The sequence below is a fragment of the Felis catus genome, chromosome A1 (assembly GCF_018350175.1).
Source record: "Felis catus isolate Fca126 chromosome A1, F.catus_Fca126_mat1.0, whole genome shotgun sequence".
NCBI lineage: Eukaryota > Metazoa > Chordata > Mammalia > Carnivora > Felidae > Felis > Felis catus.
In genome coordinates, this window is record NC_058368.1 from 127,256,734 (window position 1) to 127,284,111 (window position 27,378).

Consider the following 27,378-nt stretch of genomic DNA (forward strand, 5'->3'; position numbering starts at 1 on the left):
TGGATAAGCATGTAGTAGTCAAATAAGGTTTCTAACCAAGCAATAGAAGAAAAGGAATAGATTTTAAGACTAAGACAATGAGTTCAATTTTGGCCATGAAAACACCCTGATAAAAAATTCAGGCAGTGAGTATCATAAAGGTTTAAATGAGAAAAGTGGCCAGGGCTTGAGATGCACATTTGGAAGGTGCTGAAATGGATGAAATATGTTTTTCTAAAAGGTGAGCATGTACTTAACTATCTCTGATTACTTTCTTATTCCTAGTTGGAAAAACAAATTTCACAAAAACTCCTTGAATGCCTATTATATGTCAGGCCCTGTACAAAGCATTTGACACATGATAATTTAGAACACAGGCTTAGACCTTGTTCCCATGGTCCCATAACTGAATGTGGAAGGAGGCTCTTAGACCAACAAAATACATAAATATGTGATTACAATTGTGAGAGCAGCTAAAAAGAAGATAATGGTGCAAAGAAAGTATATAAATAGATGCCTAACATAGTTTGCATGTTAGGAACTGTTTGCCCAGGGATGTTAGGGACTGAAGAGTGAGGAAAACCATGTCCTACTAAGAACCACATGAATGGAGCCCCAATCACCTTTCAAACTTCAGAACACATTCCACCTGTCTGGGAAGCTGAGTATCTTTCCCTTGGACAACTACAACTTCCTTCTCATCAAACTTCTCTCCAGGATACCTCTCTTCACCTCTACTGGTAGAACTATCTTCTTCACTGGAGTAGCCTTCCTCTGAGGCTCATAGAAAACATGGCATTATGGATCTAGTCCAAGGCCATCACTCTTGTTTCAAAGGCTTCCGGAAGACTGACCGACCACTGCTCTTTTTCGCTTTCACTTCTTTCAGATATTCTATACTAATACATTAAACTACTTGATAGCAAGGTGGCTATCCTAAACCTGGAGTGCTTTGTCAGAATTCACTGCTTCATTTACCACAGTTTACAAAGTAAAATTAAAAGTGATAATAGAAGCTTTCCTTTCACAGCACCAGTTTCCCTGTATAAATAATTGTGTTCAGTGCAAGAGAAAGTTATGGAAAAATAAAAAAAAATAACCACAGCAAAACAACAATGAAAAAACAATTAAAGTGTAAGTAATTTAATGTCTCTAACTAGATGTAGAAACATGACAAACACATGAAGGTCACTGTGATTACATATAGTCGCCTGCACTTTACTGGCAGTAAACATCATAAGTATTGTAAATAGTCCTATTCTACTCTTTTTGGCACAGGTAAAGTTAGGTGATGGGTGAGTGGAGAGGGACAAAGGTTAACATTCATGACTGTTTTTATTTATCCCTTGCAGTGGGCAATGGATTGGAAAATTGACCTTTTTAAACTTCAGTTGGAAGGTATTATCTATCTATTGCTTATTTCAATGTTTTGGAATCCTAAATTATAAATAAGACACTAATAATTTGTTTTTAAATTGCACTTCCAATGAATAAATTAAATTACATAATCATTTACTGTTTCTCTCCAAGGTGAAATCAAGAATTATTCAGTTGACTCACTTTTTAAAAAGAGCCATTGCCCTGCCTCCCTTCTCCACTTCATTTTTGCCACTCTCCTCCTCCCTGTGTCATTATAGGTCAGACACCTGATCTTTGTAGTTTCTTTAATGTTTCCATCAGGGCTCGGTTCACACAGTTTTCCATAGAACATGTGCTCATCTTCAGGCCTCATCATCCCCATGGGAACATTTTCTAAATGTTCAGACTATGTTAGCTATCTATTCATGTACTCTTATTGGGCCCTTGCCTCCTTTTGAGCAGTTCTCACAATTGTAATCACATATTTATGTATTTTGTAATTGCATTGAAACCGTCCCTTTCAAGATTTTACACCACTTGCTTCTACTAGGATAGGGATTAAGTCTTTTCCATTTCAATTTATGTCACATGCCACTGCCAAACTCTTCTTCCTAAAACAGCTATTTCCATCATGCCACTCTTAAAGAGGAGGAAAGATAGAAAATATACAAATAATTGAGGTTCATTATGAGAATGCTGTGGCGGATATGTAAGAAAACGAAGAGCTGCTAGCTGAAGAAGAAATTTCCATTTGGAAACAAGGAATTAGAAGAGGCTTAATGAAAAAGATCTCAGGATCAGTTGGGGTTAACAAAATCGGGGGAGCAGGGAATTGTAGGTAAACATATAGGTATTGTAGGTAGTTCTTTACACCTAAAATGAGGAGTATAGTGGATGATAAGTGAAATTTACAAGAATAGAGAGATAAGAAGGGTGTAAGGGCACCTGGGTAGCCCAATCAGTTGAGCGTCCAACTCTTGGTTTGGGCTCAGGTCGTGATTCCAGGATCGTGGAATCCAGCCTTGCGTGGGGCTATGCACTGAGCATGGGACCTGCTTAATATTCTTTCTTTCTCTCTCTCTCACTCTGTCCCTCTGGCTGCTCCCCTACTTGTAATCTCTCTCTAAAATAATAACTCAAAAATATTTAAAAAGAAAGGAGTAGATGATCACCATTTGGAATTTAGACTTTTTTGTCAGCAATGAAAAGCTACTGCTATAGGCATGGAAGTGTCAAGGAAATTTGAGAAACTTAATCTGTGGATGACTAATCAGAACAAGGATGACAGTAGAATAAAGATGCCAGTTATGAGGCTAGCAGTGTTTCCGACAAAAGAGCACTAGTGCTTGACTTAGGAGGGCATCCTGGGGATGGCAACAACGGGATGGAGGAAAAATGCACTTGACACCAGCTAGTGATGGAGTGGTTAGGCTGAAGGGAAGGAGCACTGAGGAGGACTTCTTGATCTGGCCATGGATCACTGAGGAAATGGGAGATGACGAGGGTCCCTGGGTCATTTACTTTCAAATACACTGAGTTTTAAGTTCTCTGGAGGACCTCTGGATCATAGGCAGTTGGTTGTAGTGTGGAAGTGAGGAGAGAATGAGCAATCTGGAAATACATTATAGTTTGAACTATGACTGCCAACAATTTTTACCCAAATGTAAGGGGGTTCAGAAGAAATCTCCAGGATAATTAGAAATTTTATTTGGTTAAAAAAATAAGGGCCTTTCAACAAAGAAAGCACTCCCTTTCCCTCAGGGTTTTCTGTTCATGAAATGTGATGCTCTTCACTATTAGGATGAGCTGAATCTGAGGATAACATCCGTATGGCCTACACGTTCACAGTCAATGGGCCCATGCACATAGGTGTGGGGATGGGTGGTGAGGGTCCAACAGAGCTTCATTATACCAGGTCAGTAGGATGATCACTTAATATTGTTATATTCTGTGTAATTTCACCTAGTATTTTTCACTTCACTTTGAAAAGCAGATCAATGTTTAGCACCTGGCCTGGAGCTATAAGAATGTATTAGGTCATTTATTCTGCTCTCTGTAATGAAATCTTAGTAGTACCTCTACTGAAAGAATAATAGGCCCTGACAATGCAATAAAGCCACTAATTCAGACAAATCAGAGGATCAGACAGGTTGAATCACAGAATATTTTAGACCATTTCAAAAGTGTGACAGGTGTCTATTTTTAACTAGGCTAAGAAAGCATTTATCTATTGGTTACCGTGAGAAAGATAAGAGAAAGTGCTTTTACGAATACATTAAAAAATATCAATAGTCTGGATATTAAAAATAAGGCTTTTGAGGAGCTTTGAAGTACTCCCCAATCAAATTTGTTTACATAAGTGTTTCTCAATCTCAGTACTATTGAGATTTGGAGTCAAAAAACTCTTTGTTGTAGAGGTTTTCCTTATGTGTTGTATGGTGTTTACATCCCCATCTTCTACCTATCTTGACACCATTAGCCACACACCAACTTATGGAAGTCAAAAGTGTCCCTACACATTGTCAAAAGTCTCTGGGAGTAAAAGTGCCCTAGCTGAGAAACACTGGTTACACTGATAATTAATTTAATACCCATTTAAAAAGACAATAGAAAAGCAAATGTTGGCCTAGGCTCTGTTTAAATGATTATAGATTCCACATGAAACAAGTTTTATTTGATGAAGATTTGTTGTTCAAAATGTGTAACTGTTTTCTTTGCTTTGTACCTAAGTAGGAAGCTTTTTTTATATTTAATATAATTTATTGTCAAATTGGTGCCCTTACAATACCCAGTGCTCATCCCAACAGGTGCCCTCCTCAATGCCCATCACCCACTTTCCCCTTTCCCCCACCCCCATTAACCTTCAGTTTGTTCTCAGTCTTTAAGCGTCTCTTATGGTTTGCCTCCTTCCCTCTCTGTAACCTTTTTTTCCCCTCTTTCCCCTTCCCCATGGACTTCTGTTAAGTTTCTCAGGATCCACATGAGTGAAAGAGAAGCCTTTTTTAATACTCTGTAATGTCTCACTCCTGGCAGGGTCAGACTCACTGATGAAATACATTTTTATGAACACAAGGACACTGATTATGCAGGAATCATACTGCAATTCCTTTCCTCTTCTATAGGCAATACTATTGAATCATTGCTAGGCACACAATGTGCTATCTGCTGAATTGTGTCTCCTCAAAATTCATATGTTGCACCCCTAATCCCCAGTACTCAGAATGCGACTGTATCTGAGACAGGGTCTTTAAAGACATCAACAAGGAGGCCATCAGGGTGAACTTTAATCCAGTCTGACTGGAGTTCTCATCAGAAGAGTAAATTTGGACACAGACAGACACCAGGGATGCGCACACAGAGGAACCAACATGTGAAGACACAGGGAGAAAGCGGCCATCTGCAAGCCAAGGAGAGAGGTCTCAAGAGAAACCAAGCATGTTGACACATTGATCTTGAACTGCCAGCCTCCAGAGCTGTGAGAAAATAAGTTTCTGTTGCTTAAGCCACTCAGCCTGTAGTATTCTGTTATGGCAGCCCTAGCAAAATAATACACCATTCAAGTAAACGGATTGTTTGATGATTGGGCAGACATCTAAGTGTGCAACTTTGTAACCTCTCCCTGAGGAGAAAATGGACTGATTAACATACACTGAAACTCATTATTTTCCTTCCAGTCTTCTGGATCTTTGTATCCTGCTTTTTTCTAATCTCAGAGACAATACATAGAACAAGCCTACCTACAGGATTTAGAAAAAGAGAAGCCAGAGAGTGTATGAGAGAAGTAGATGGAGACAAGAAGGAGCAGAGGACACAGGGTAGAGGCACTGAATATCTGGGCAGAGGGCTGGGGGAGGCCCAGCACTGAACTTGGCTGTAAAAGCCAGAGCGCTAGAGCACAGACACTTTCCACAAAAGTGGGACACTTTCCACGTTGGGGTGCCAGTGAGCTCTGCCTCATCACTCCTCTTAGTTTGTTTACTATTCTGATAGACGTTTCAGTGGGTTTTACATGATAGCAGGACAAACAGAACCAGGGCTCACATTTCACAATTTTTGGTAACTCACTTTATTAATTTATGCACTTATATCTCATTTCTTATGGTTGCAAGGTTGCTCCCTCTCTAGGAACTCCCCTCTGCCCACTTGCACCTTGACTTTTTCTCCTCCTTTCTACTACATGGAGCTTTATATATATATTTATGAATACAGAAATGACTTCCAAATTCTGCTTTGGTGAACTGGTAATAACAAAAGCTGTGATCCCCAACCACTTAAGCCAGTGGTCTAAAGTCAGTCTGTACGCAGCTTCTGTAGGTAAATAAGGAAGGAGAACACAAAGGATCCAGAAGAAAGCAAAGGCAAAGTCTTGCCAAAGACTCTGTACAGTGGCACCCAGGAAGTGCTATATATGCCTGTGCCAAGGTGAATAACACACTTTCTCATCATTTATTTATTAAACAAGTATTTATCATCTGATCTACTCTGGGCTCTTTCCTGGGCACTAAACAAGACATGATAACCATGAACAAGACATAATCTACATGATCAAAAGCCCGGCGGCCCAGGGTGAGGAGGGAGTGAAAGAGCCAGATTAAATCTGGTTACTCATCCCAATGTATTAAAATTAAGACATCACAATTAAAAAAAAAATAATGTTCACTTTTGAGAGAGAGACAGAGCACAAGCGGGGGAGGGGAAGAGAGAGAGGGACACACAGACTCCTAAGCAGGCTCCAGGCTATGAGCTGTCAGCACAGAGCCCAACAAGGGGCTAGAACTCACAAACTATGAGGTCACGACCTAAGCTGAACTCAGATGCTTAACTGACTGAGATACCCAGGTGCCCCAAGACATCAAAATTTTATAAAATAAAAAAAAATGTTTATTTATTTTTGAGAGAGAGAGAGACAGAGTGTGAGTGGGGGAGGGGCAGAGAGAGAGAGAAAGACACAGAATATGAAGCAGCCTCCAGGCTCTTGAGCTGTCAGCATAGAGCTGGACAGGGGGCTTGAATTCATGGACCATGAGATCATGACCTGAGCCGAAGTCAGACGCCTAACTGACTGAGCCACCCAGTTGCCCCAAAATTTTATAAAATTTAAAGGAAATTATATTTCTTTCAGGAGTAAAAACAGTTCTAGAGTTTGTAGAATCAAAAGCAATTAAAAGAGAAAAAACTGAACTCAAGAATATGGAAAATCCTTAGTATCACAGATGGTAGGATTGCCATTCTCTTCAACATTGAGCTTAATTAATATTTAGTTGTGTTAACTGTGCTGTTAATGTCTTCACTGGAGCTTGAAATAAGAATTAAGAACTATTAAATGACCATGTGGTCACACTTCTAATAAAGCTAATTTTTAATTTGGAAATTATTTCCATGTGTTCCAAGAAAACACAGTGTTCTTTCATTAAGGCATTATAAAAAAATGCATTTGGGTTTTAAGTGAGCTATATTTTGCATAAATGGTTAGACTTCCTTCTTTTTTCTCCCAATTTAGTAAAAAGTCAAATTTCTTTTTATTACCTAAAATTTATGCTTCATTGAATAGGTTACAATATCAACATAGGCCCTCTTCTTTACATTTTTTTCTTTTTCTCTCTTTCCTTCTTTCCTTCCTTCCTTCCTTCCTTCCTTCCTTCCTTCCTTCCTTCCTTCCTTCCTTCCTCCCTTCCTTCCTTCCTTCCTTTCCTCCTTTGTTCTGTACTCTAATTAAGAAAGCAATGTCCTTTCTGCCAAAGAGCACAACTGTGACTACATGGAAATAAAGTCAAAGATGCTGTTTTAGAAAAATCTTAGATGAATCCCCACAAGCATTTCTGAAAATGTAACCATTTAATTTGGGGTATATTTTAGGGAATCTAGGATGATAACACCATTCCAGGTGTAATGTTTTCTTAGCAGACTACAAAAAACTTCAAATAAAGGTTTTAAAATTTAGAACTTAAAAAAAAGTGCTATACAATAAAAATACATTCTCTCTTATTTGGATCTTCATTCATTCATTCATCCAGCCCCTGCAACCAATGTTTTCAATACATGTTTGTTGTTATACTTCCATGGGATAAAAGCTCTATATATAATGATTTAATGATTACATAACTTTTCACAAAAAGCCATCTATTTTATTTACTCTCTATATATAAGCAATGCACTATGCTAAAAGAAAAGTTGGGCCTGTCATTTTCAAGGAGTCTATGCTACAAAATGCTGGTTATTGCCAAACGCCTGGCAGGAATATTCGCTTGTCAAAATATAATGTAATGTTCAACGTAAACATCAGTTATTTACCTATACACCGAGCATGCATCTGACAAGGAGAAAATAATCCATTATTTTGTAGGTCTGAATTTGCCTGGGTATGATATAATATGCTAGTAGTCCACGTTATATGCACATACACATTGGTTTACATAAACACAGAATTCTCCTGACTTATATAGAAAGTTGATTACTTCTAAGCAGAAAAAAAATACAGTAACATGAATAGGGACGTAGCAGCTACATGTGAACTTGGCAACTTACAGGGTTTGTTATATCACAGAACTAATTACAGAAGGGAGTAAGGAGATAGCAGCTGTGCCATGTGCCAGGTCTTGTGTCTCAAGACATGTTTTCCTGAAGTATCTTAAAATAGTTGGTAGTTAGTTGCCCCTAGCCTGTTACAAATTCAGATGGTGCTAGAACTGAACAGAAAAACCTTGATACTCTGGGAAAGAGAATACAATATTTCCCCTCAAAAACATTTAAAAAGGTCATTCCCATAAAATCATAAAACCTTTTTTTTTTTTTTTTTTTTTCTTCAGTTGTAAACTAATCCAAGGCATTTCTGAAGGTTTGGAAAACTACTTTTTTTTTTTAATCAATCAAACATTTGAATGTTACTTCATGTTTATAACCAGGTCAAACCTGACAAAATATATACTGTGTGTGTATGTGTGTGTGTGTGTGTGTGTGTGTGTGTGTAATTACAACAAGAAAAGTAGAAGAGTAAGATGATAATGATAATCTTCAAGCAAAATATGTTACTTTTAGAATTTTGGAATTTTCTTCTTAGACTTCATCAACCTCGGGAGAACTGTCATTTTCAGAGAGAATGGAACATTCTTATAAAATGCTTCTGATGTTCACTGTGAAATGCTGAATAAAATGACTGTTTAAAACCAAACTGAGGGATGATTTGGGGAGCCATGAGTCAAACATATCATCCCTGTTCTGACACTGCATAAAAATGCTGGAAGACAGAATGAGTTTACTTAGTGTACATCCGCTTTCCTTCTAATGAAATTACTGGGATCAAGTTTGAGATTCCTTATTACACAGCCTGAGTTTGCCTGTGTAGTGTGTGTGTGTGTGTGTGTGTGTGTGTGTGTGTGTGTTTGCGTGTGCATGCGCATGCATGCATATGTGTGGTGAGGGGGTGTATAGAGTTAGCAGAATCCTGGAACACTTATCTACAAATGGCATTTTGTTTGCCGGAAAAATATCTAACCCTATCCTGGCCTCCACAGTGACCACATGAAAATTAATGCTTTTAGTAGAATTTTAACATATTTACTGCACATTGGGCTTGAGGAATGTTATGGATAGATCAAGAGATATTGGGTATTTGGTAATAAGAGCCATTAGTAAATATACCTATTATTCGGCTAAAACCTCTTTCAAGTATTCATTATGGAAGATTCTGATGTTCGTACAAGCACTAACAATGTTTCAAAATCTTAAAATCTACAGTCTCTGAAACCAGATCAGCTTTTGCCAAACAGCAAAGACTATTTTCCAGCTTTTCTCTTTGGTTAATATTTTTCTAACTATCCAGTATGCTGAATTTTAAAATTAATCTCTCAGCCTGACCCTCCCACCTTAGCAGACCTCCAAAGCAGCTACCAAAGGGTAACAAAACACAATTTCACTGACAAACAGCTAGAAGAAAGGAAAGCAGTTACCGTCTCCTCTGTGGCTTAATATCAATTGGCTTGTTGATTGCATAAGGCGATCCATGAACATAAGGGCTTCGGAATCTAGCCACCTTCCCCAGCGTTAGGTACTCACAGCTGGTTGGCAAACTCATTTTATCCAAAAGGCAGGAAGTAAAAACAAATCTTAGTAGTCAGACCAGCATTTCTGGGAACGCTGGAAAGAACATGTCAGATAATGGATTTCAGACATATGCTGCTCACTGGTCGCTGGGTGCTGCTTTTCTTCAAAAGTAAACGCGTGTTTCTCCCAGGCTACTCGCGCTACCTTGTTTTCTGTTCATGGATACAGGAAGCTTGTTGCTTATTTCTAACCAGAGTCATGCTCTGACCAATTACTGGCTGAGCAGATGAAGTAGAAATTCTGTAGCTCCACAAAACCCCATTTCCACTCAAACCAAGTCTCTGAGTAGGCAGCAAGGTTTAATCCATTTGTGTCTAACATCTAAAAGAACATCAACCCAATGTAACTGGTTGGGAAATCAGTTATTTACCTATACACCAAGCATGCATCTGACAAGGAGAAAATAATCCATTATTTTGTATATTTTTGAAAGGGGTAAATTGTTTTTCTAAATTGATTACAGATATGTAGAAAATGAGATGGGCACATGGAAATGATTATGGGTGGTTTTCCAATTTTCTGGTCAAAAATTGTGGGTTCTCATTCATAAATTACTGTTCACAATAGAACGTAACTCAGCCTCTCAGGGACCTAAATGTTGTACACTAAGGTCTTCATACACTAACAATTTGATACTGATTTTTTTATTATTATTAGAAACATTCTCTAAGAAATGTCTGCTCACTGGATTAAAACTGATTGAAAAAGAGGAAATTCTTTAATAATTGTTTGTATGTCAGTTCTTCATAACAGTGAGTGACAAATTGTAGAGACTGTAAATTATACCAGATAAGTACACCTAAGGCAGCAGAGTCAGAGCAAAGTTACAGCTTTAATTAGCTCACAGTTTTCACCAGCCCTTGCCCCATTTCCTAGTGTTCTAGCAACAAAACCACTGAGGCCCTGGGGACCTACAGAGAGGAGGAGTTCAGAGTACTGCGAAGGGTAATTTCTAAATTTGAAAAAAAATTTCTTATCCAGGATTTGAATAAACACAACCTATTTATTTCAGAGTCCGGGACCTGAGCAAACACAAAGTTGCTGAGAGAGAGAGAGAGAGAGCTATATTCTATTGTGTAGCAGCCAAATTCAGGCACTGTTAGGGTTGAAATACAAGCATCAGTTAAATTCAGAATGTTTTCAAGTTCAAAAGGGAAGACAATGTTCATTTCACAATAAACATTTCTATCCAATGAGTCTCTTCTTTATACTTTTTTATTATGAAATGATGCATGCTCATTGTACCATGTCAAATGACACAGAGGTGCATAAATAAAAATGTTTATTGTCTTTTCCTTCCTATTAATCCTACTTTTTCTTTATGATTATGTCAATGTATATGTAGACACATAATATATACACAGATAAACACACACTGATACATATCTCCTTCCTTTTTGCACAAATTAGGCATACACTATACATAATCCTCTATAAATATTTTTGTATTTAAAAAATCATGAACCATTTTTCAGTAAATGCATAGATATCTAGCATGCCCTTTTTAAATAGTTACATAAGATTCCACGGAATGGATGCACTCTAATTTTTCAGCCAATACTTTACTGGCAGACCTATAAGTTTGGGCGTCTATAAACAATGAATAGATTGGTAAATATGTTCTTACTGATTGGCACTTTTATTTCTGAAAGGACATTAGATCACAAACTGCATATAGTTTTTCATTTAATAGGCTATAGTAATTTACAATCTTACAAGGCATGCAGAAAGATGTACATTTCCCCACCAGTGCTATCTCTTGATGTTCAAAACCAGCTCTCCAAAATGCCCAGTGATTAAGTTCCTTGCTAATATGAAACTAAGGTGCCTGCAAAGGTAAAAACAGCCTATTTGAACTGAAATCTACCAGCCAGAAGTCTGGACCCTACATCAAAATGAAAGAAAACCCAAGCAAGATATAGTCAGAAGATTTTTTTTGCTTAATGGGCATAATTAAAGAAGATAAACCAGGGAAGGAGTCCCTGCTATGTTTCCACTTTTCAGTAAATTTTTCTTAATCAGGGTAATATTTCATAATTTGGGGCAAGTCACATAATTTTACAATGTGGAGGTAGTGCTTAATGGCTCCCACTTAATTGTGATGTACAACTGTGTATAATTTATAGTTTTTGAATTTAAGAGGCTCTTTGGAACTACTGCTTTATCTTAAAACAAATGTAAAGTATTTTTTTTTTTTTTTTTTTTTTTTTTTCCAACATTTATTTTATTTTTGGGACAGAGAGAGACAGAGCATGAACGGGGGAGGGGCAGAGAGAGAGGGAGACACAGAATCGGAAACAGGCTCCAGGCTCTGAGCCATCAGCCCAGAGCCCGACGCGGGGCTCGAACTCACGGACCGTGAGATCGTGACCTGGCTGAAGTCGGACGCTTAACCGACTGCGCCACCCAGGCGCCCCAAATGTAAAGTATTTTTATCTGTAAGATAATTTAGGGGTCTTTGTCTAGTATTAGAGAAGAGCTGTTTCCCATAAGAATTTCCTTAAGAGGGTAAAAATAAAAAAAAAAATAAGAAAAAGAAAGGTAAGACATAAACCTCTATGGGAGGGAAATACGTGTCCTGTGATGGGTAAAATTCCTTGGTTTTCTTAGCGGGGACATTTTTGCTTGTACCTGGTCAATGATTTACCATGAACCTGGCAGGGTCTCATGGGGATTACTTGTACTTAAATTGGGATGAGAAAAGATTACTGCTAACATCCACCTTGCCAAGAATCTAGAATTTGTGAGAACACTGGCCAATCAGCCGAGAGCCGCCTCTAAAGGAAACTCAAATCAGCCTGTCTTCCGAGATTCCCTTTCTCTGAGGCTGGGCAGAGATAGTTGGGGACTTTTCATTTAGGAAAACGTAAAACATACCGATTGGAGAACCTAAATTCAACTACAGATTAGAACCACAGTCTGTAACAGGTTTACAGCAAAATAGGGCTACAATCTCACCAAGGAATGCCCAGGTTTACCCAGTGGTGTTCCATTTGCTTTTTTGTATACTGGGATTTCTGTGGTGTGATGGGCACAGTGTCAAATCTCACTCATTATCCTCATGCTCTGGGGAATATTTGAACAAGGGCATTTACCACACCAGAGTATCGAGAACACCAATATTTTTCAGTATACTCCAGACTGTGATGCTGGTATTGTCCTTAAGAGCAATTAAAAGCAATTGTTAGGAGGCAAGGTTTGAGGTCACAGGACTTTTCTAATATTTCCAGTATTTATTCAGATAATTCTTTCAGCTGTTAGATCTAACCTGGCCTGAGTTTGGCAATTTGAAAAGCTGGAGGAATTCTTTCAGGACATTTGGACATCATCTGTTCATGACCATGACAGAGAATAAGAATTGACTGACTCATTTCCCCTTGCTTCTGGCTGAGAATGACTCCCTCCCTCCCCACATTTTTGTTTTCTGCCTTGCCCGCATGGGAGAGCAGTAATCCTGGGGTCCACACCTGTCCTCAGCAATTCAGGCTCTTGTCCCCTCTGACCCACACACTTTCTGGTCAATGCATCCAACCCAATGACTTCAAATACCCATTATATGCTCAAAATTTGCACATCTTTTTCCAGAGTCCATACCTTTATGATGTTGTAATCAAATGCTCATGAGAAAATTCCATTTGGAAGTCCCACAGGTACCTCCTGCCAGCATTTATAATGTAATTCACACTCTTTCTCTACCTTCAAAACATATTTCTTCCTGTGCTCTCTGACACTATCCCCATTCACCCAACCATAAAGCAATCACTTCTAATCAGGCCACAAATCCTAGAGACATGAATGTTAAATAATATAATATTAACAATAATATATTGCATTATTACAAAATTATAACAATGTTATATTATTACAACAATAATATTAAATTAACAATAATATTAGTAGTAAAAGTAGATAATAGCTAACATTTCTCAGATTATTTTTATGGTGTTAGATACTGTTAATGATAGTAATTCACCCTTTAATCTTCATAAAATTGTATGAGTTGGACACTATTGTTATGCTCATTTTGTAGATGAGCAAAACAAGGCAAAGGACAAATGAGACACATGCCCCAGGTCACAAAGAGTGTTATGTGGTGGGGTCAGAGTTAGGAGTCAGTTAGTCTAGCTCCAAAGACCAGACTAAGTTATTCCTCTCTACAGATTGTAGTTTCCTTAATACCTTATTTATCCCTCTTTTTTGCCCATATGTTGCCTAGAGTTAATACTTTCAGCTTTCTTCTCCTTAACCCTACCCTTCACTTGAACGCTATATGGATCATTTTAAAACGGAAATCTGAACATGTGATTCTCTTGCTTGGAAACATTCAATGGTTCCCCATTTCTTTAGTGGTAAAGTTCACAATTTAAGTTCCAAAGCTTAGCACGGCAATCCCCGATGGTCATGCTCTGATTTCCTTTCCTGTATCTGCCACAAGTAACCCCAGTAGTGTCCCATGCACAGCCTGCTCTTTTACACCACTGGCCTTTCACAAAGAATAAGCCCCCTGGCCAGAACTTTCTGTGTCACTTCTCTGAGTGGCTGTTTCTACTTGTCATCTCTTCCAAAAACCATTCTCCATTCCTCAGTTTGATTCAGATGCCTCTTACCTATTTTCCCTCATCTACATATGACTATAGTGCATTGTTTCATAGCTGTTCATACATTCAAAACTCCTCTCCATGGCACTATAGTTCCTGTGGGGCAGGCATTCTGCTTTATTTGTACTTTGCAATTCCAGCACCCAGAACACCACTTGCTTGTTAAATAAAGTAGCTGACATTTAACTACTGATTACACATTCCAAAGACCTGTTTAACTCTCTCCTTAGCTCCCTCACTTTAGCTACTTCCCCATAATAATAATACAATTAGATATTGAAATACATTGGAAATTGTGGAACTATTCAAGAAACACTAGCAAACAGAATTAGTTAACAAAGAGCACCCACCATAATATGAGAGCAACATCTCTTCTCAGGAAGTGAGGGACATATATGGATTTTAGTTGGAGGCGATGGATATGTGTCTGTCTGGGTGGATAGTTTCAGTTCAATAATAAAAATGATCAAAAGTAGTTATCCTACTACTTGAATAAGCTTGCGATTATGCTTTTATTTTATCATGTTCTATGTTTTGAGAACATAACAAGCACATTCAAAGTTAGTTAATCAATCTTGTCCTTTTAAGGATTAGCCACTTGTTGGATAATCCACTGCTTAAATACTGAACATATGACATTTCGCACAGCTTGTACAGAATGGCTTCAATGAGAAGGGAATTCCCAAAGTCCACAGTGTTTTCCAAAATATTAAAATATCTTTAATGTCCAAATGCTTAAAGAAAATGTGGAATATCCACTCAATGTAACTATCATAAACCCATTAAAGTGATTGTACTGAAATACTTCTTTAACTCTACAAAAAGATATGCTAATAAATAACATGAATTCTATAGCGATATACATTTAGGAAGTTCTAGGTGAAACAAAAACAGATAGCCTTTTTTACAAGGAATCAGGAATTCTTAGAGTTTTTACGATGCTAACATTTGCTCTGAACTGTCAACAAAGTATGGATCGAGTATATGGCATCCTTCATAGGAACTTATGATAACAAAGCATCGCATGTGACACTATGTTTTAAAATAATGACAGAGAGAAGTATTCATAAACATTAACTTAGTAAAAAAATAGGCTATAAAACAGTATATTAGAATAAAATTATTTTTAACCAGGGAAAAAGATATTCATACATTGAAAAACAAGAGAATAAAAATAATATACATTGAATACTAAAAAAAAAATCTGAATAGGGAAAATTATATGATTTTAATTTTCTTTTTCTCCCGTTTGTATTATCTAAATATTCTAGAATGTCTCTTTTTTTTTCAAAGTTCACTTATTTATTTTGAGAATGAGAGAGAAAGTGGGCGTGCATGTGTGTGTGTGAGTGGGGGAGGGGCAGTGAGACAGGGAGAGAGAGAATCCCCAGCAGGCTCTGTACTGTCTGCATGGAGCCTGCAGGGTTTGATCTCACGAAGCCTGAGTTCAGGACCTAAGCCAAAATCAAGAGTTGGACTCAACTGACTGAGCCACCCAGGCACCCCTAGAATGTCTCTTGTGCTACTGTTTTATTTATTTATTTTTTTAATTAATTTATTTTTTTAAACTTATTTATTTTTGACAGAGACAGAGGGTGAGCATGAGCTGGGGAGGGGCAGAGAGAGAGAGGGAGACACAGAATCCAAAGCAGGCTCCAGGCTCCAAGCTGTCAGCACAGAGCCTGACGTGGGGCTCGAACTCACAGACATAACTGTGAGATCATGACCTGGGCCGAAGTCAGACGCTTAACTGACTGAGCCACCCAGGCTCCCCTTGTGCTACTGTTTTAATAACAAAAATGAGATTGTTATTAAAGTTTTAAAATCTGAATTCTATCAACTAAAAATAAAAAAAATACTGATTGTGATCAATTAGTAAATTACATAGCAGAAAACAATAGAAATATTGATGACTGTTTCTTTGTACTTGGTGTCTGTGGCATCTTTGGTAATGTCTTCATATACAGTTGCAGAAGTAGCATAGAATCACTCTGATTTGATTAGTGCACTAAAAGAGAATATAGTTCTCATAGATAAAGGAGGCTCAAAAATATGGGTATCCTTTAAGACTAAAGCTAGTAAGAAATCACAGTGTGGGTAAGATTCATAGACCATTGAACTGCTTTCAAAAACTTAAACCATTAAGGTGTTCCCTTATTTATTATTAGGAAATATATTTCTATGAAAATAAATGTGCAAACTTTGGCAATGATAGTACCTTGAAATGTACTAAAATAAAGGATGATAGGATAATTATAAATGTAAATAGAGGGGGTAGTGGTCTTGGTGACATGGGAAATTATTTATAATAACAAGAGTTTTGAGTATTCTAAATCTAAGTAACTTGATTTGTTTATGTGAAAAAAATTCTTAAAGAATAATTATAAAGTGAAATATAGCGAATAGTGAAAAAGCTACATAACCTCCTTAAGAAGCTATAACTCCCCCTGATCTGATGGACATTCACAAACTTTCTAATCTATAATTTGGCTTCTTAAGTACAGTCATCTAGCAAATAGGAGTCACATGGAATTGGTGTTGTTCTTAGACAAGTTATATCATCAGTTGTAAATGATAGTGCTAACATTATGATATATAAATTAATATTATCTTGAAAATTTTATGACCATGACTTAATTCCTCGGACTGTGAAAAACAATGAGACTTAATGGCATGCCTTTTAGAATTTAAAGAACATAAAGTCCCATAAATCAGAAAGTCAGCAGGTTTAACTCAACTTTATAGCAAGGATAACTTCTGTTTAAATCAATCAGCTGCTTCCCTTCAAAAGAAGGCAATCTGGGGATGAATGAACCCTAGGTTCTCAGCTCCTTAAAAAAGTTTTATACATCTAGTAGAGTCCCCATTGGAAGCAATTTCTCCCAAAATCTTATTTTATTTCCTAACAATCAATTCTTCAAAAGCCCAGCAGAAACCTATTGATCACATAAAGTTAAATTTATTAAACTGTCTGCAATAAGGGAGACGAGCAGTTGGACCAAGTATTAATAATACCTTAGAAGAAGAAGTCAGAGAAGAAAGAAGCTAAGTTATTTCTGCTTGTTCTCAGTTTTGTTTAATCCAGGGACAGGAAATTCTGTTAGTTTCAATTTCATTCCCAATAAAATCCCATGACCACTGATAATCTTATCTTAACAAACCCATTATATATCCAAAGTTTAGGCTGAGTTAAAGTAGCAATAAAACCAACGGAATAAAATGATGCTCATTCACTGAAGTTCCAGGTAGTCCCACACAATTCATAGCTCCAAGTATTTTTATAAACTGTCTGAACGTTAAAAGGAGTGACATTTTGCTTTAAAAGGTATGAAAATGGAAACAAATGAGTTTAATATACGTACTGGGCTTTGACAACATGACTTCTTCAACAGATGTCCTACACTACTTCCCACACTTTCATCCTTAAAAAGCACAGTCTACTCGCCAAGATATACACTGTTGCCAAAATTCAGCTGCAAAAGAATCGCCAACAGTAAGCACCAGTGGAAAGAATTAAAGCACTTTTAAGCTTATTTCCAAATAACCAAATATCTTATATCATTATCAAATCTGAAGATGAAACATAATCATGCTGTAAGTTCTTCTAGTTGGTGAAGCAAAGAGATTAGTTGGTCAAGCAAAGAGCAGGTGTCTTTGGCAAAGATAGTTCTATATCTGGTTGCTAGATAATTTTTAAAAAACACATCAATTCATCCTTCTACCTCAGTTGGTTTGCCAGCCAGCCAGCATGAGTTAAACATCTATTCTATAAACAGACAGAAGTGAATGGTCTGACTCTTAACTAGAAAAAGTCACATAATCCATTCAATGTCCAGTTGATGCATTATGACAGGATGCACTTCAAATGACCACCTATGAGAAAGAAATGAAAGGCAGTACAGCGTCAGTGATCCTATCTGAAACCTTGTGGTTGGCTAATATCACATGAAGCTGACATTCAGACTATACCATCATTTCCTTCTTCATATTGTTTTGTTAATGTTTTCTCTTCTCAAGTGGGTTATAAACCACAAGATAGACTGATCATGGCTCACTGATCTTTGAAGTCTCCAGAGTCCCTGGTACATTGATCTACATAGAGTAGATGCCCAGTAACTCTGTGTTACAAGAAGGACTTGCACTCATGGTTTATCTTCGTTAACTTTTTAAAACTTGGGGTCCATATTACTCAGTTTACCTGAAGTGTATAAGCTGTTGTCCCAATACTATTATTAAATAATGCTTTTTTTCTCAAAAGTATCACTGTTTAGATTATAAATTATCTGTTTATCATCTGGCTCTGAGATTGTACATGTACAAGGCTAGCTCAGCCACTAGACTGAAAAGGGCTCAAAGGCAAAGACTGAGTCTTACCCATTACTATTCCACTGCATTACGCTTTTTCTAGGGTCTGCATTGATGACCCAAGAAATAATAACAGATAATAGGGAAGCTCATGATATATTTAACCAGACTGAATAAATCCAGAGAGAAAACATAATGTGAAGGAGTGATCTGTATAGATAGGATCAGGTAGGTAAACATCCACCTTGATATTCTCTTAAATTCAAATGATAACAAAAGTTATCTTCTTGTATTCAAATCTATAGAGCATGGAAATTCTGGAATTATTTGTAAATGAGGGAGAGACTAATACTGAAGATGTTGGTTTTGAAGCCAAGTAACTTTGGTTTATAACTCTGCACTCCAAAAATGGGTTAGGTAACCCAGCAGCATAAATGACACCTTTCTAATACCAGTTTCCATGACATTTAAGCTTCATTCATTCAACAAATATTTGTCAAGTCACTATTCTATGTGTTGGGAATCTGGGAGCAAATAAAACAGACAAATATTCCTGCCTTCCTGGAATGGACATTCCAGAAGAGCCAGGTGGATGGACGTACAGGTGAATGAAATATATAAGAGAGGTGATAAGTTATAGGGAGAAATATGTACTAGGAAAGGGACACAAGGAGTTCAAGGATAGGGGCCTTGGGGTCAGCTTCTGGGGCCATGAGGTATCAGAAAAGCTGCTCTTCCTGTGGTGAGTAATTCAAAGGGAAAAAAAGTGAAAAGGATACTATATAGAGGTGAGAGTGCACGTGCAAGCCAAGATAGTGCTTGGTACATTATTTGTTGACTGAATAATTAAGTGAGTGAATTAGTGAATCCCTTCAACAGATAGGAGCTGCAATCCTGAGAGATAAACAAATCTGTCACCTGAGAAAAAATTTCAATGAAGCTAATATGAGCTAGAATATTACTGTTATTAAGATTCTACACGTCCCTAAACTGAAAGAGTCCTCTTAATTAATGGAAGATACCCATTTTTTTCTGATATGATTCATTGCTTTGTTAGTCACTAGATAATTTAATACAAGCAACTGTGATTTAGTAACTGCTTAGAATTTTCCTGTTAAATTTGATGAATAAATCCCCAACCCAGGTAACATAGAATGTAAAGGCAATTACAGAAAACAGAAAGTGGCAACAAATTAAGAGTAAATCAGTTACACATATCATAGGCCCTTATTAGTTACCTTAATTATTTAGCAACAGAAGCTGAACTAAATTTTTAAAGAGTTATCTTCTCCTATTCCCTTCAGACAAATTGTCAGTTACAAAGTCATGGATTAGTCTTTACCAATAACAATTATAGCTCATATCTACTGAGCATTTAATTGATGTCATCAGGCACTATGCTAAGAACTTTTCATATCATCTGCTCTCATAATTGAAAGATTTGTTGTAAGTGATTGGAAATGCAGTCTTCTAATGCATGAAAACCCTCCAGGGAGAAGCAGGAATCTGCTCTTGGGTGAATGCATCTTGGTATGAGAACAGCCCTGCTTCATGGCACAGAATGCTTACTTTGAATAGATACCAATATTGTAAAGTTATTTCTACTAACCTAAATTTCACCTTTGTAGAAGTACTGTCTCTCAACTGCAGATTTGGAATCATTCAAAAACAGGCATAATTCTTTTTTTTACTCCGACAGCTTTGTGATCACCTAAAGAGAGCTTCCATTTTCCCATTTCTAGGCCACCTGATCAAAGTTCTTTTGATTGTTCCTATCTTGCTTCTGGATTTATCCTTGTTTGTTGATTCCTCTTGAAATTAAGCCAACATTCTAGGTGTGATATGACTATTCAGGGGGCAGAAAGAGATAATCATCTCCATTTCTCTGTTCATTGTAAATCTATGAATGAGATTTAAGACAATTCTCCTCACACTCTTAATTCATGAACCACTTCCCTTAGGATTCCACTATCCAATTCATATTAATTGTGAATTTGAATTTGCAATCATTTTTATTAGCAAAAATAAATAACTGTTGATCCTGACCTTGCATTCCACTGTATTCACAGTCACTTTCAAGTCCACTTTTCTGTACATCTGAATGGATGAATTAATCTCCCAACTAGGCTAACATTTACTCTTTATTCAATACTTCTCATCTATGTTGTTCAACTGGTAATAAGTCCACTTATCTGCATTTCCATCTAGCCTATATATCCACTAACCCTGCAACTATAACTCAAGAGACTTTTTCAAATACCTTACCAAAATTTTTTTAAATGTTATTTCTACAGCATTTACTGGATTTACCAAGCAATAGGGAGATTATGACTAATTTTGTGTAAATGGAGAAATGCAAATGATAAAAGGGGGCTTTGGGACTAGACATTTGTATTAATGAGACTGAATACTTTGTGAGAGAGAAGTCAAAGAAATGATAGGTAGCATCTTGGCAGATCATTCAGATATTAAATTGAATATGAATATTTTTTCATATGAAAAACCAATTTACTTGAACCGAAGCAGTGTAACTTGTGGGGAACATCAAACAGTGAATACAAATGAGGAATGACAATGTGGTTTGCCAACAACAAATGTACGTAACAGATAATTCACTGATAAATCATCAAGTTAAAAGCTCACCAGAAAATCAAGAAGGTCAAACTGGTGATGAACAGGGTCACAGCATGAGGGTCTTTGAGCTCACTTTCCCTTTATAGACTCCCTGACCAAACGAGAGCCTTCCCTCAGTTTGAAGAAGGGCACTCAGAGAACGTTCATAGAAGAAGATACTGGGACTGAGAAAGAATGTTCAAATAAATTGGTATCATTTTGCCTAGAGATGAGAAGGTACAGATGATTTAATGCATGGTTCAGATACCTTTTGCAAAGAATAATGATGCCTTCTGAATTCTACCCTCTCTTACGAGATAAGGTGTGATTTTAAAGAAAAGCCAAGGAATGGAATACAGCAATATAGAAAGGTACCTGGCAGGAAAGGCCTATTAAGCACCAGAAGTTTGTTGGAAAGGCTTTCAAAATATCCTTAAGGTCCCTTTCAGCCACACCCTAATGCCACAGAGATTCACAGAGGAGCAAGCCCAAGTTGGAACAGTCTATATACCTGAGTTAGGTGTGGGTAAAAGAAATCATTAACCTTCACCGTCTACGACATGTGCCAACTTAAGCAACAACTTTTTAAATCTCTTCCCCTATTTTACAGCATTAAAAATCATGTACTCATTATTTATTTTTACCTTAGAAAAGTCTGCAGAGTGGGAAACTTTGAGAGACACAAAAGGAAAATCAAATGGCCACTGCCTTCACAAAGCATACAATATGTTTTGAGAAGAAAAAGACTCCAACACATGAATAAATTTGCTGTCATTGAGAGAGAGTACATTGTGTGTGGCTCAGACATGAAATGTTGTAAAAGCTCAGGGAGAACAAAATCAATATCCACCCTGAAGTAAACTCATTCAGTTTACACAGAGATGCATGCTCTATATCTTTCCAGACAGACAACAGAATCCCAGAAGATAATTGATTGCATAGTTCTAAAATATGCATAAGACAATCTGATCATTTCTCCCATGAATTTACATAAAGAAGGAGATAAAGACAGCAAATATTATGCTCAAAAGCTTACATAATGTTACCTTCAAAGATGGCATATGTTTGCACTTTATTTTTTATTTCCATAAATGAAATGTTCGAATTCCTGAACTGATACTCTATTTAAGAAACACCATGTACTCAGTTGTTCTCCTTTCCGATATGAGAAAATCAATGATATAATTACATGGAGAAAGAAAAAGGCTAGGTCATCTGAATGAACAAGGTCACTGCTATTATGAATGACAGTACAGTTTCTAGAATTTATTTAACATGTGATTATTTTGCTATCATGGATAATGTCAATACCCAAGGGAACAGATGGTATAAGCATATTCTAAATTATTCAATGAAGTGTAGTTTTTAAACCAGAAATGTGTGGTAGCATAGTGGGTTTATTTAGCACTTAATCCTTGCTTATGCTTTTGCCCTCTTATATTCTAAGAGATAACCCTAGTCAACTGAGAAGTATCTCCTTTTTATTCTTGACCTTTTGGATACCAAGGTAACCAAAAGTAGGTAATCAGGAGGTGGGACCTGGGAATCACAAAATTTAGTCGGAGATTGGAAAAAAAAGAGAGAGGGAAACAAGAGAAAATGTACAATTTTTTTTTTTTTTGGTTGGGACAGTGGGGGAACCATGAAAGACAATCTTTTTTTAGCAAGTCACTAAGAAGTAAAGTAGTTGAGATCAAGCAGGAAAGTACTTAATCCCATTCTTTTGTACCTTTCTTTACGGACACCCTTTTCACATGAAACATACCCTCATTTTAGTAACTGACCTGAACGTTTCAAGGCTCACAATGGCCAACGTACTTTGTCTTTTTGTTTTGGGCTATTTATCCTTAGAGCTTGGTGAGAAAAATAGGAGAAACCTTCTGTGCATTTTCTAAAGATATCAGCAGTAAATCCAGAACTTGGCTATAGACCTTTGGCCTTGCGCATAGCTGTAGACAAACTGGAGTCTAATAATTATACTTCTACATAAGGGAAACACAGGAAATCACTCCAGCACCAAAGAGGTGTAGGCTGGGGTGGGTGAACTGGCTGTCTTTGAGCCATATGTGGCTAGCAGACCTGAGTTTGACTGACACACTGTTATTTTTTCCTTTTTTTCCTTTTTCAAAAAAAAAATTTTAAGTTTATTTATTTTTGACAGAGACAGAGCGCGAGCATGAGCTGGGGAGGGGCAGAGAGAGAGGAAGACACAGAATCCGAAGCAGGCTCCAGGCTCCAAGCTGTCAGCACAGAACCTGACAAACTCACGAACTGTGAGATCATGACCTGGGCTGAAGTTGGACGCCTAACTGACTGAGCCACCGAGGCACCCCATGTTATTTTTTTTCTTTTCATCCAACATTTAAAGCACTGAGGGAATGTCATAGTCACATACAAGGTTAGATTTGGCTTCTTTTGAAAATTGTAAGGTCTAACATGTGGGACCTTCCCCCCATTCCTATATGATGGATGGAAACCAGAGCGGAATATTCACTATCTTCATTACAAGGGCAGGAATTCTTCAAGTTGACACAATCCCCACCCCAGTCACATAACGCTGATGCGTTTTCTCCTGGTTTCTTTAAGCATTTAACTTGAAGTGAAACTCTGAGGTGGAAAAGAAGTATATCTGCTCTCACCTGGTCAAATTCTAATCAAAACATAAGCACTCAGTTAAAATAAGGCCTGGTCTTCCCACCACATCTTACCAGTCCCAGAAACCATACTCCACTCTCAACAAAGAGCTCTTTACACAGTCTACAAAGCTTTACCACAGCACTGGCATTACCTCATTTGGATGTATCAGCGATTCTCCATGATATTAAAAAAAATGTTTTAATTTACCAATACAGATTTGTATTTAAACCGAGATCAATAAATATAATCAATTGTTGTGAAGGAAGGAATCATTCATTTTTCATGTACTGAAGAAACATATATTGAGTTTATGCCAGGAAATACTTTTCCAGTGGGGCTGACATGTATTGTTGGGTCTGGTTTATGGTGACATGTCCAAAGTTTCTAATAATTCTGTTCTCAACATTTACATGCCATTAAATTGCAGACTAAGCTGCCTGAATATGTAGACCCTATTGTAATTATAAAGTGAGTCAATTATTTAATGAGAATTTAAGAAGACTGTCTACATGATATCAAAAATACCAAATGATTTAGACAAAATTGTACTTTTCAAATATGTTCAGACAGCATGTTGGCACAGCTTAAATCGAGTCTTAATCAAATGCTTCAGATTCATTAGCACAAAATTTCAGAGTTTGGGAATTACATTATTTTATATTGCTTATATACATATGTATACATGTACTTTTTTACATATATTTGTGCAAAGAGGACACATAACACTTTACAAAAATGCATCGCTTTCTGCCTTACAGTGTAATTTATTTTTAATGGCTAGAAATGCTAAAGAACAGAAAGTATGATACATAGCATGCTATGGATAGTTGAAAGCAGTCCCTGACTATCCCACATGGTAATACATAGTCGAGGGTTAAAGAGTAAAAAGGAAGCTCCATTGGTCTACAGATACAACATGGAATAAGGAAATAACTTATCTGATATTATTTGCCTGTTAGGAATTTCTCATGCAACAGAGGCATTTGGCATTTGCTTAAGAGCATAATATGGATTTTTTAAAAATTGAAAACAGCTATAAAAGAATAATTTAATTTGCTAAGTGGGCTGTGTGTATGCATATATATGTATGCATATATATATGATTCTGTACATTTCTAAAAGTATATAAATATTATATATAACCTATCATTTTATTAATATTAATTTCTAGCAATTACTAAGAAAACTCTCTATAAAATAATGAGAATGATTTTTCTATGGATAAATAGAGCTTGCTTGCTCAATGAATGCTATCAGGGCTGATGACATTTCTGGCATAGCCCCTTCAGGAATTATCATCACAGGCCATTTCCAACGTGCATAAGAAAACAGCTTCTTGATTTTATAGTCACTTCCCATTTGACCAAGACAACATTAGCCAAATGGATCATCCACTTTAATCATCAGACTTCATGCCAAAGAATTTTTGGCAGCTTCATAGAATCAGATCCACCTTTAGCAGATGGAGATGTGTCAGCAGTGAATTAAAAAAAAAATGTGTAGTACAGGCTCTGAAGGTAAGTTCAAAAGGAGAATCCCCCAAACATGTGAACAATGGAAACATCCCTAGAAGTGGATAGCTTCCCATAGGCATCATTTAGGAAGGCTCAAACTTCACTGATCAATGAAGAAAATCTTGTGTGTTGTAGTCAATCTCTTTCCCTTTTTTCTCTTCACATCTGTTTTGAAAGTAGTAAAACAAGATCTAATTGCCAGATTCAACATGAGATGTTAATGCTATATTTAGACTTTTTGATATGGCAGATTTTCATTAATGAGTAAGTAATAAAATGTCACATCAGAAATCATGAAAAATAGTTACCGATTTATACATTCCTTTAGTGACTTTATGTCATCTGTGCAGGTGATTCAAGATTAGTTTTCTGGGGGGAATCTAATAAGGGTCAGACTTGTCAGACTGGGTACTGCACTGGCAGTTTATTGTCTCAGTTCCTTAGTGCTCTGGGATGGGTCAGACTTCACAATAACCAAGCTTAACGTTATATGGACTCATGTTCAGGATGCAAAATTCAAGAAAAATTTTACCTTCCCTCAACAATAGTCCAACTACATCTATCAACTTTTCTTTCCTTGAATTTGCCTCCTCATACTTTTCTATGGAGCAAACACCAAGCCATTCTTTAAGATTCCACTGCGATTTCTACTTCTTTTGCAAGATTGCTTGTTGGAATGGAGCAAGATGCAAAGGTGGAGAAGGCAATGCAAACAGTCCCTCATTTATCTATTAATTCATGAACTGCCAATAGCTACTTATTAGGGTTTTTGTTATGTGCCAACCACATGCTAGGGACTCACGGATGACTACCACCTTGCTCCTCCTCTCAAGGTCCCACCATCAAGTAACGGAGAGAGGTGAGTAAGCCAAACAGAACAGTGCTCCTGGGTAATGTGTGAGTTTGTAAGCATAGCTAAGGAGAAAAACAGAAGTAACTTATCACAATGAGAAAGTGTCATTAGGAACAGAATGAGGGGTACTACACAGAATATATGTTAATTTTTTTAAGTCATTTTTGAAATTAACTTGGAGGATTGCGATGGATTATATTATTTACAAAACATTTAAAGGATTTCTAAAGCCACTCCTATCCAAGAGTCATATTTCCTGCCTCATGGTTTTTGAGCGTAGCCATGCAACTTACTTCGGCCAATGGCATGAGAGTGGAAGAGATCTGTGGCATTTCTGAGCAGCAGCTCTAAAAGCCATTGTGTGGCCCTGCCATCTCCCCTTTCTTGTGCCTTCTCAGGATGGGCTGTTCCTTAATGAAAACGGTAAGGAAGAGAGCACCATGAACCAGCTAAGGATGTGCAACAAGAACAAGAAACAAAACTGTGGTTGTAGTCAGTGAAACATCAAGGTAGTTTGTTACCTCAGCGTAACTAATCTAAACCAACTGAAACAAAGAAAAAGTTCATAACTGTCTGGACAGGTTGTGGGAGACCTTTTTTTTAATTTTTTAATGTTTATTTTATTTTTGAGAGAGAGAGGCAGAGCATGAGCAGGGGAGGGGCAGAGAGAGAGGGACACACAGAATCTGAAGCAGACTGCAGGCTCCCAGCCACCAGTACAGAGTCCAACGCGGGGCTCAAACTCAGGAACTGGAGATCATGACCCAAGCCAAAGTCAGACGCCCAACCAACTGAGGCACCCAGTTGCCCCTGTGGGGAGATCTTTTTAATTTTCTTTACACAAAGAAGGCTGACAAAGGGAGCTTGAGTTGGTAAAGATTACAGCATTTTGTAAAATAAAAGGATACCCTCTCTAATTTCTCATGTTTTTTGGTGATGAGCTCTGAGAAGATCCTCTGGCTGCCGTATGAGGCAAAAGTTCCATGCTTCAGCACTACCTCAGCCACATTGAACAGAAGGTTTTTCCTATTTCCCTTCTCTCAATTCCCTTCTCTGGGCTCTGGGCTCTGTTCTGCCAAGTGCCTGAGGCATTCCTCTCTTCAGGCTTTCAGAGTGCTGGTTGAGTTGGGAATGAAGTTCCTTGAATTTTCAACACACCAGAGGATCATTCCCATAATCATCTCAACAATAATCCACGTAAATTTATAACCAAAGTAATTGCGGCCACAATTCAAAGAACAATCTTTACAGTGGTAATTCTCAAAGCTGTTTTGTTTTGTTTTGTTTTGTTTTGTTTTCTGTGCCAACACAGAGAGCAACGGCAGGGATGTTGCGGTTTGGGAACAAAAATTTAAAATTAGAAAATAAAAAAGCTCTTCCCCAGGTGTTACAACCCTCCACCTTCTGACCACATGTTGTC

General features: G+C 37.3%; 1 protein-coding gene across 11 annotated transcripts in view; it reads right to left on the bottom strand.

Moving 5' to 3' along the window:
• PDE4D (phosphodiesterase 4D) overlaps positions 1 to 27,378 on the bottom strand; it is a 1,455,129-nt gene that overhangs the window by 394,479 nt on the left and 1,033,272 nt on the right. The window contains exon 1 of one of the 11 annotated variants that reach the window (XM_045040065.1): positions 9,285 to 9,674. The exons of the other annotated variants lie outside the window; for them this stretch is intronic. Coding sequence (XP_044896000.1) covers positions 9,285 to 9,409 — 125 coding nt within the window. The 5' untranslated portion in view covers positions 9,410 to 9,674. Of the gene's footprint in view, positions 1 to 9,284; positions 9,675 to 27,378 lie in introns of those variants that run through there. 11 annotated transcript variants of the gene reach the window in all.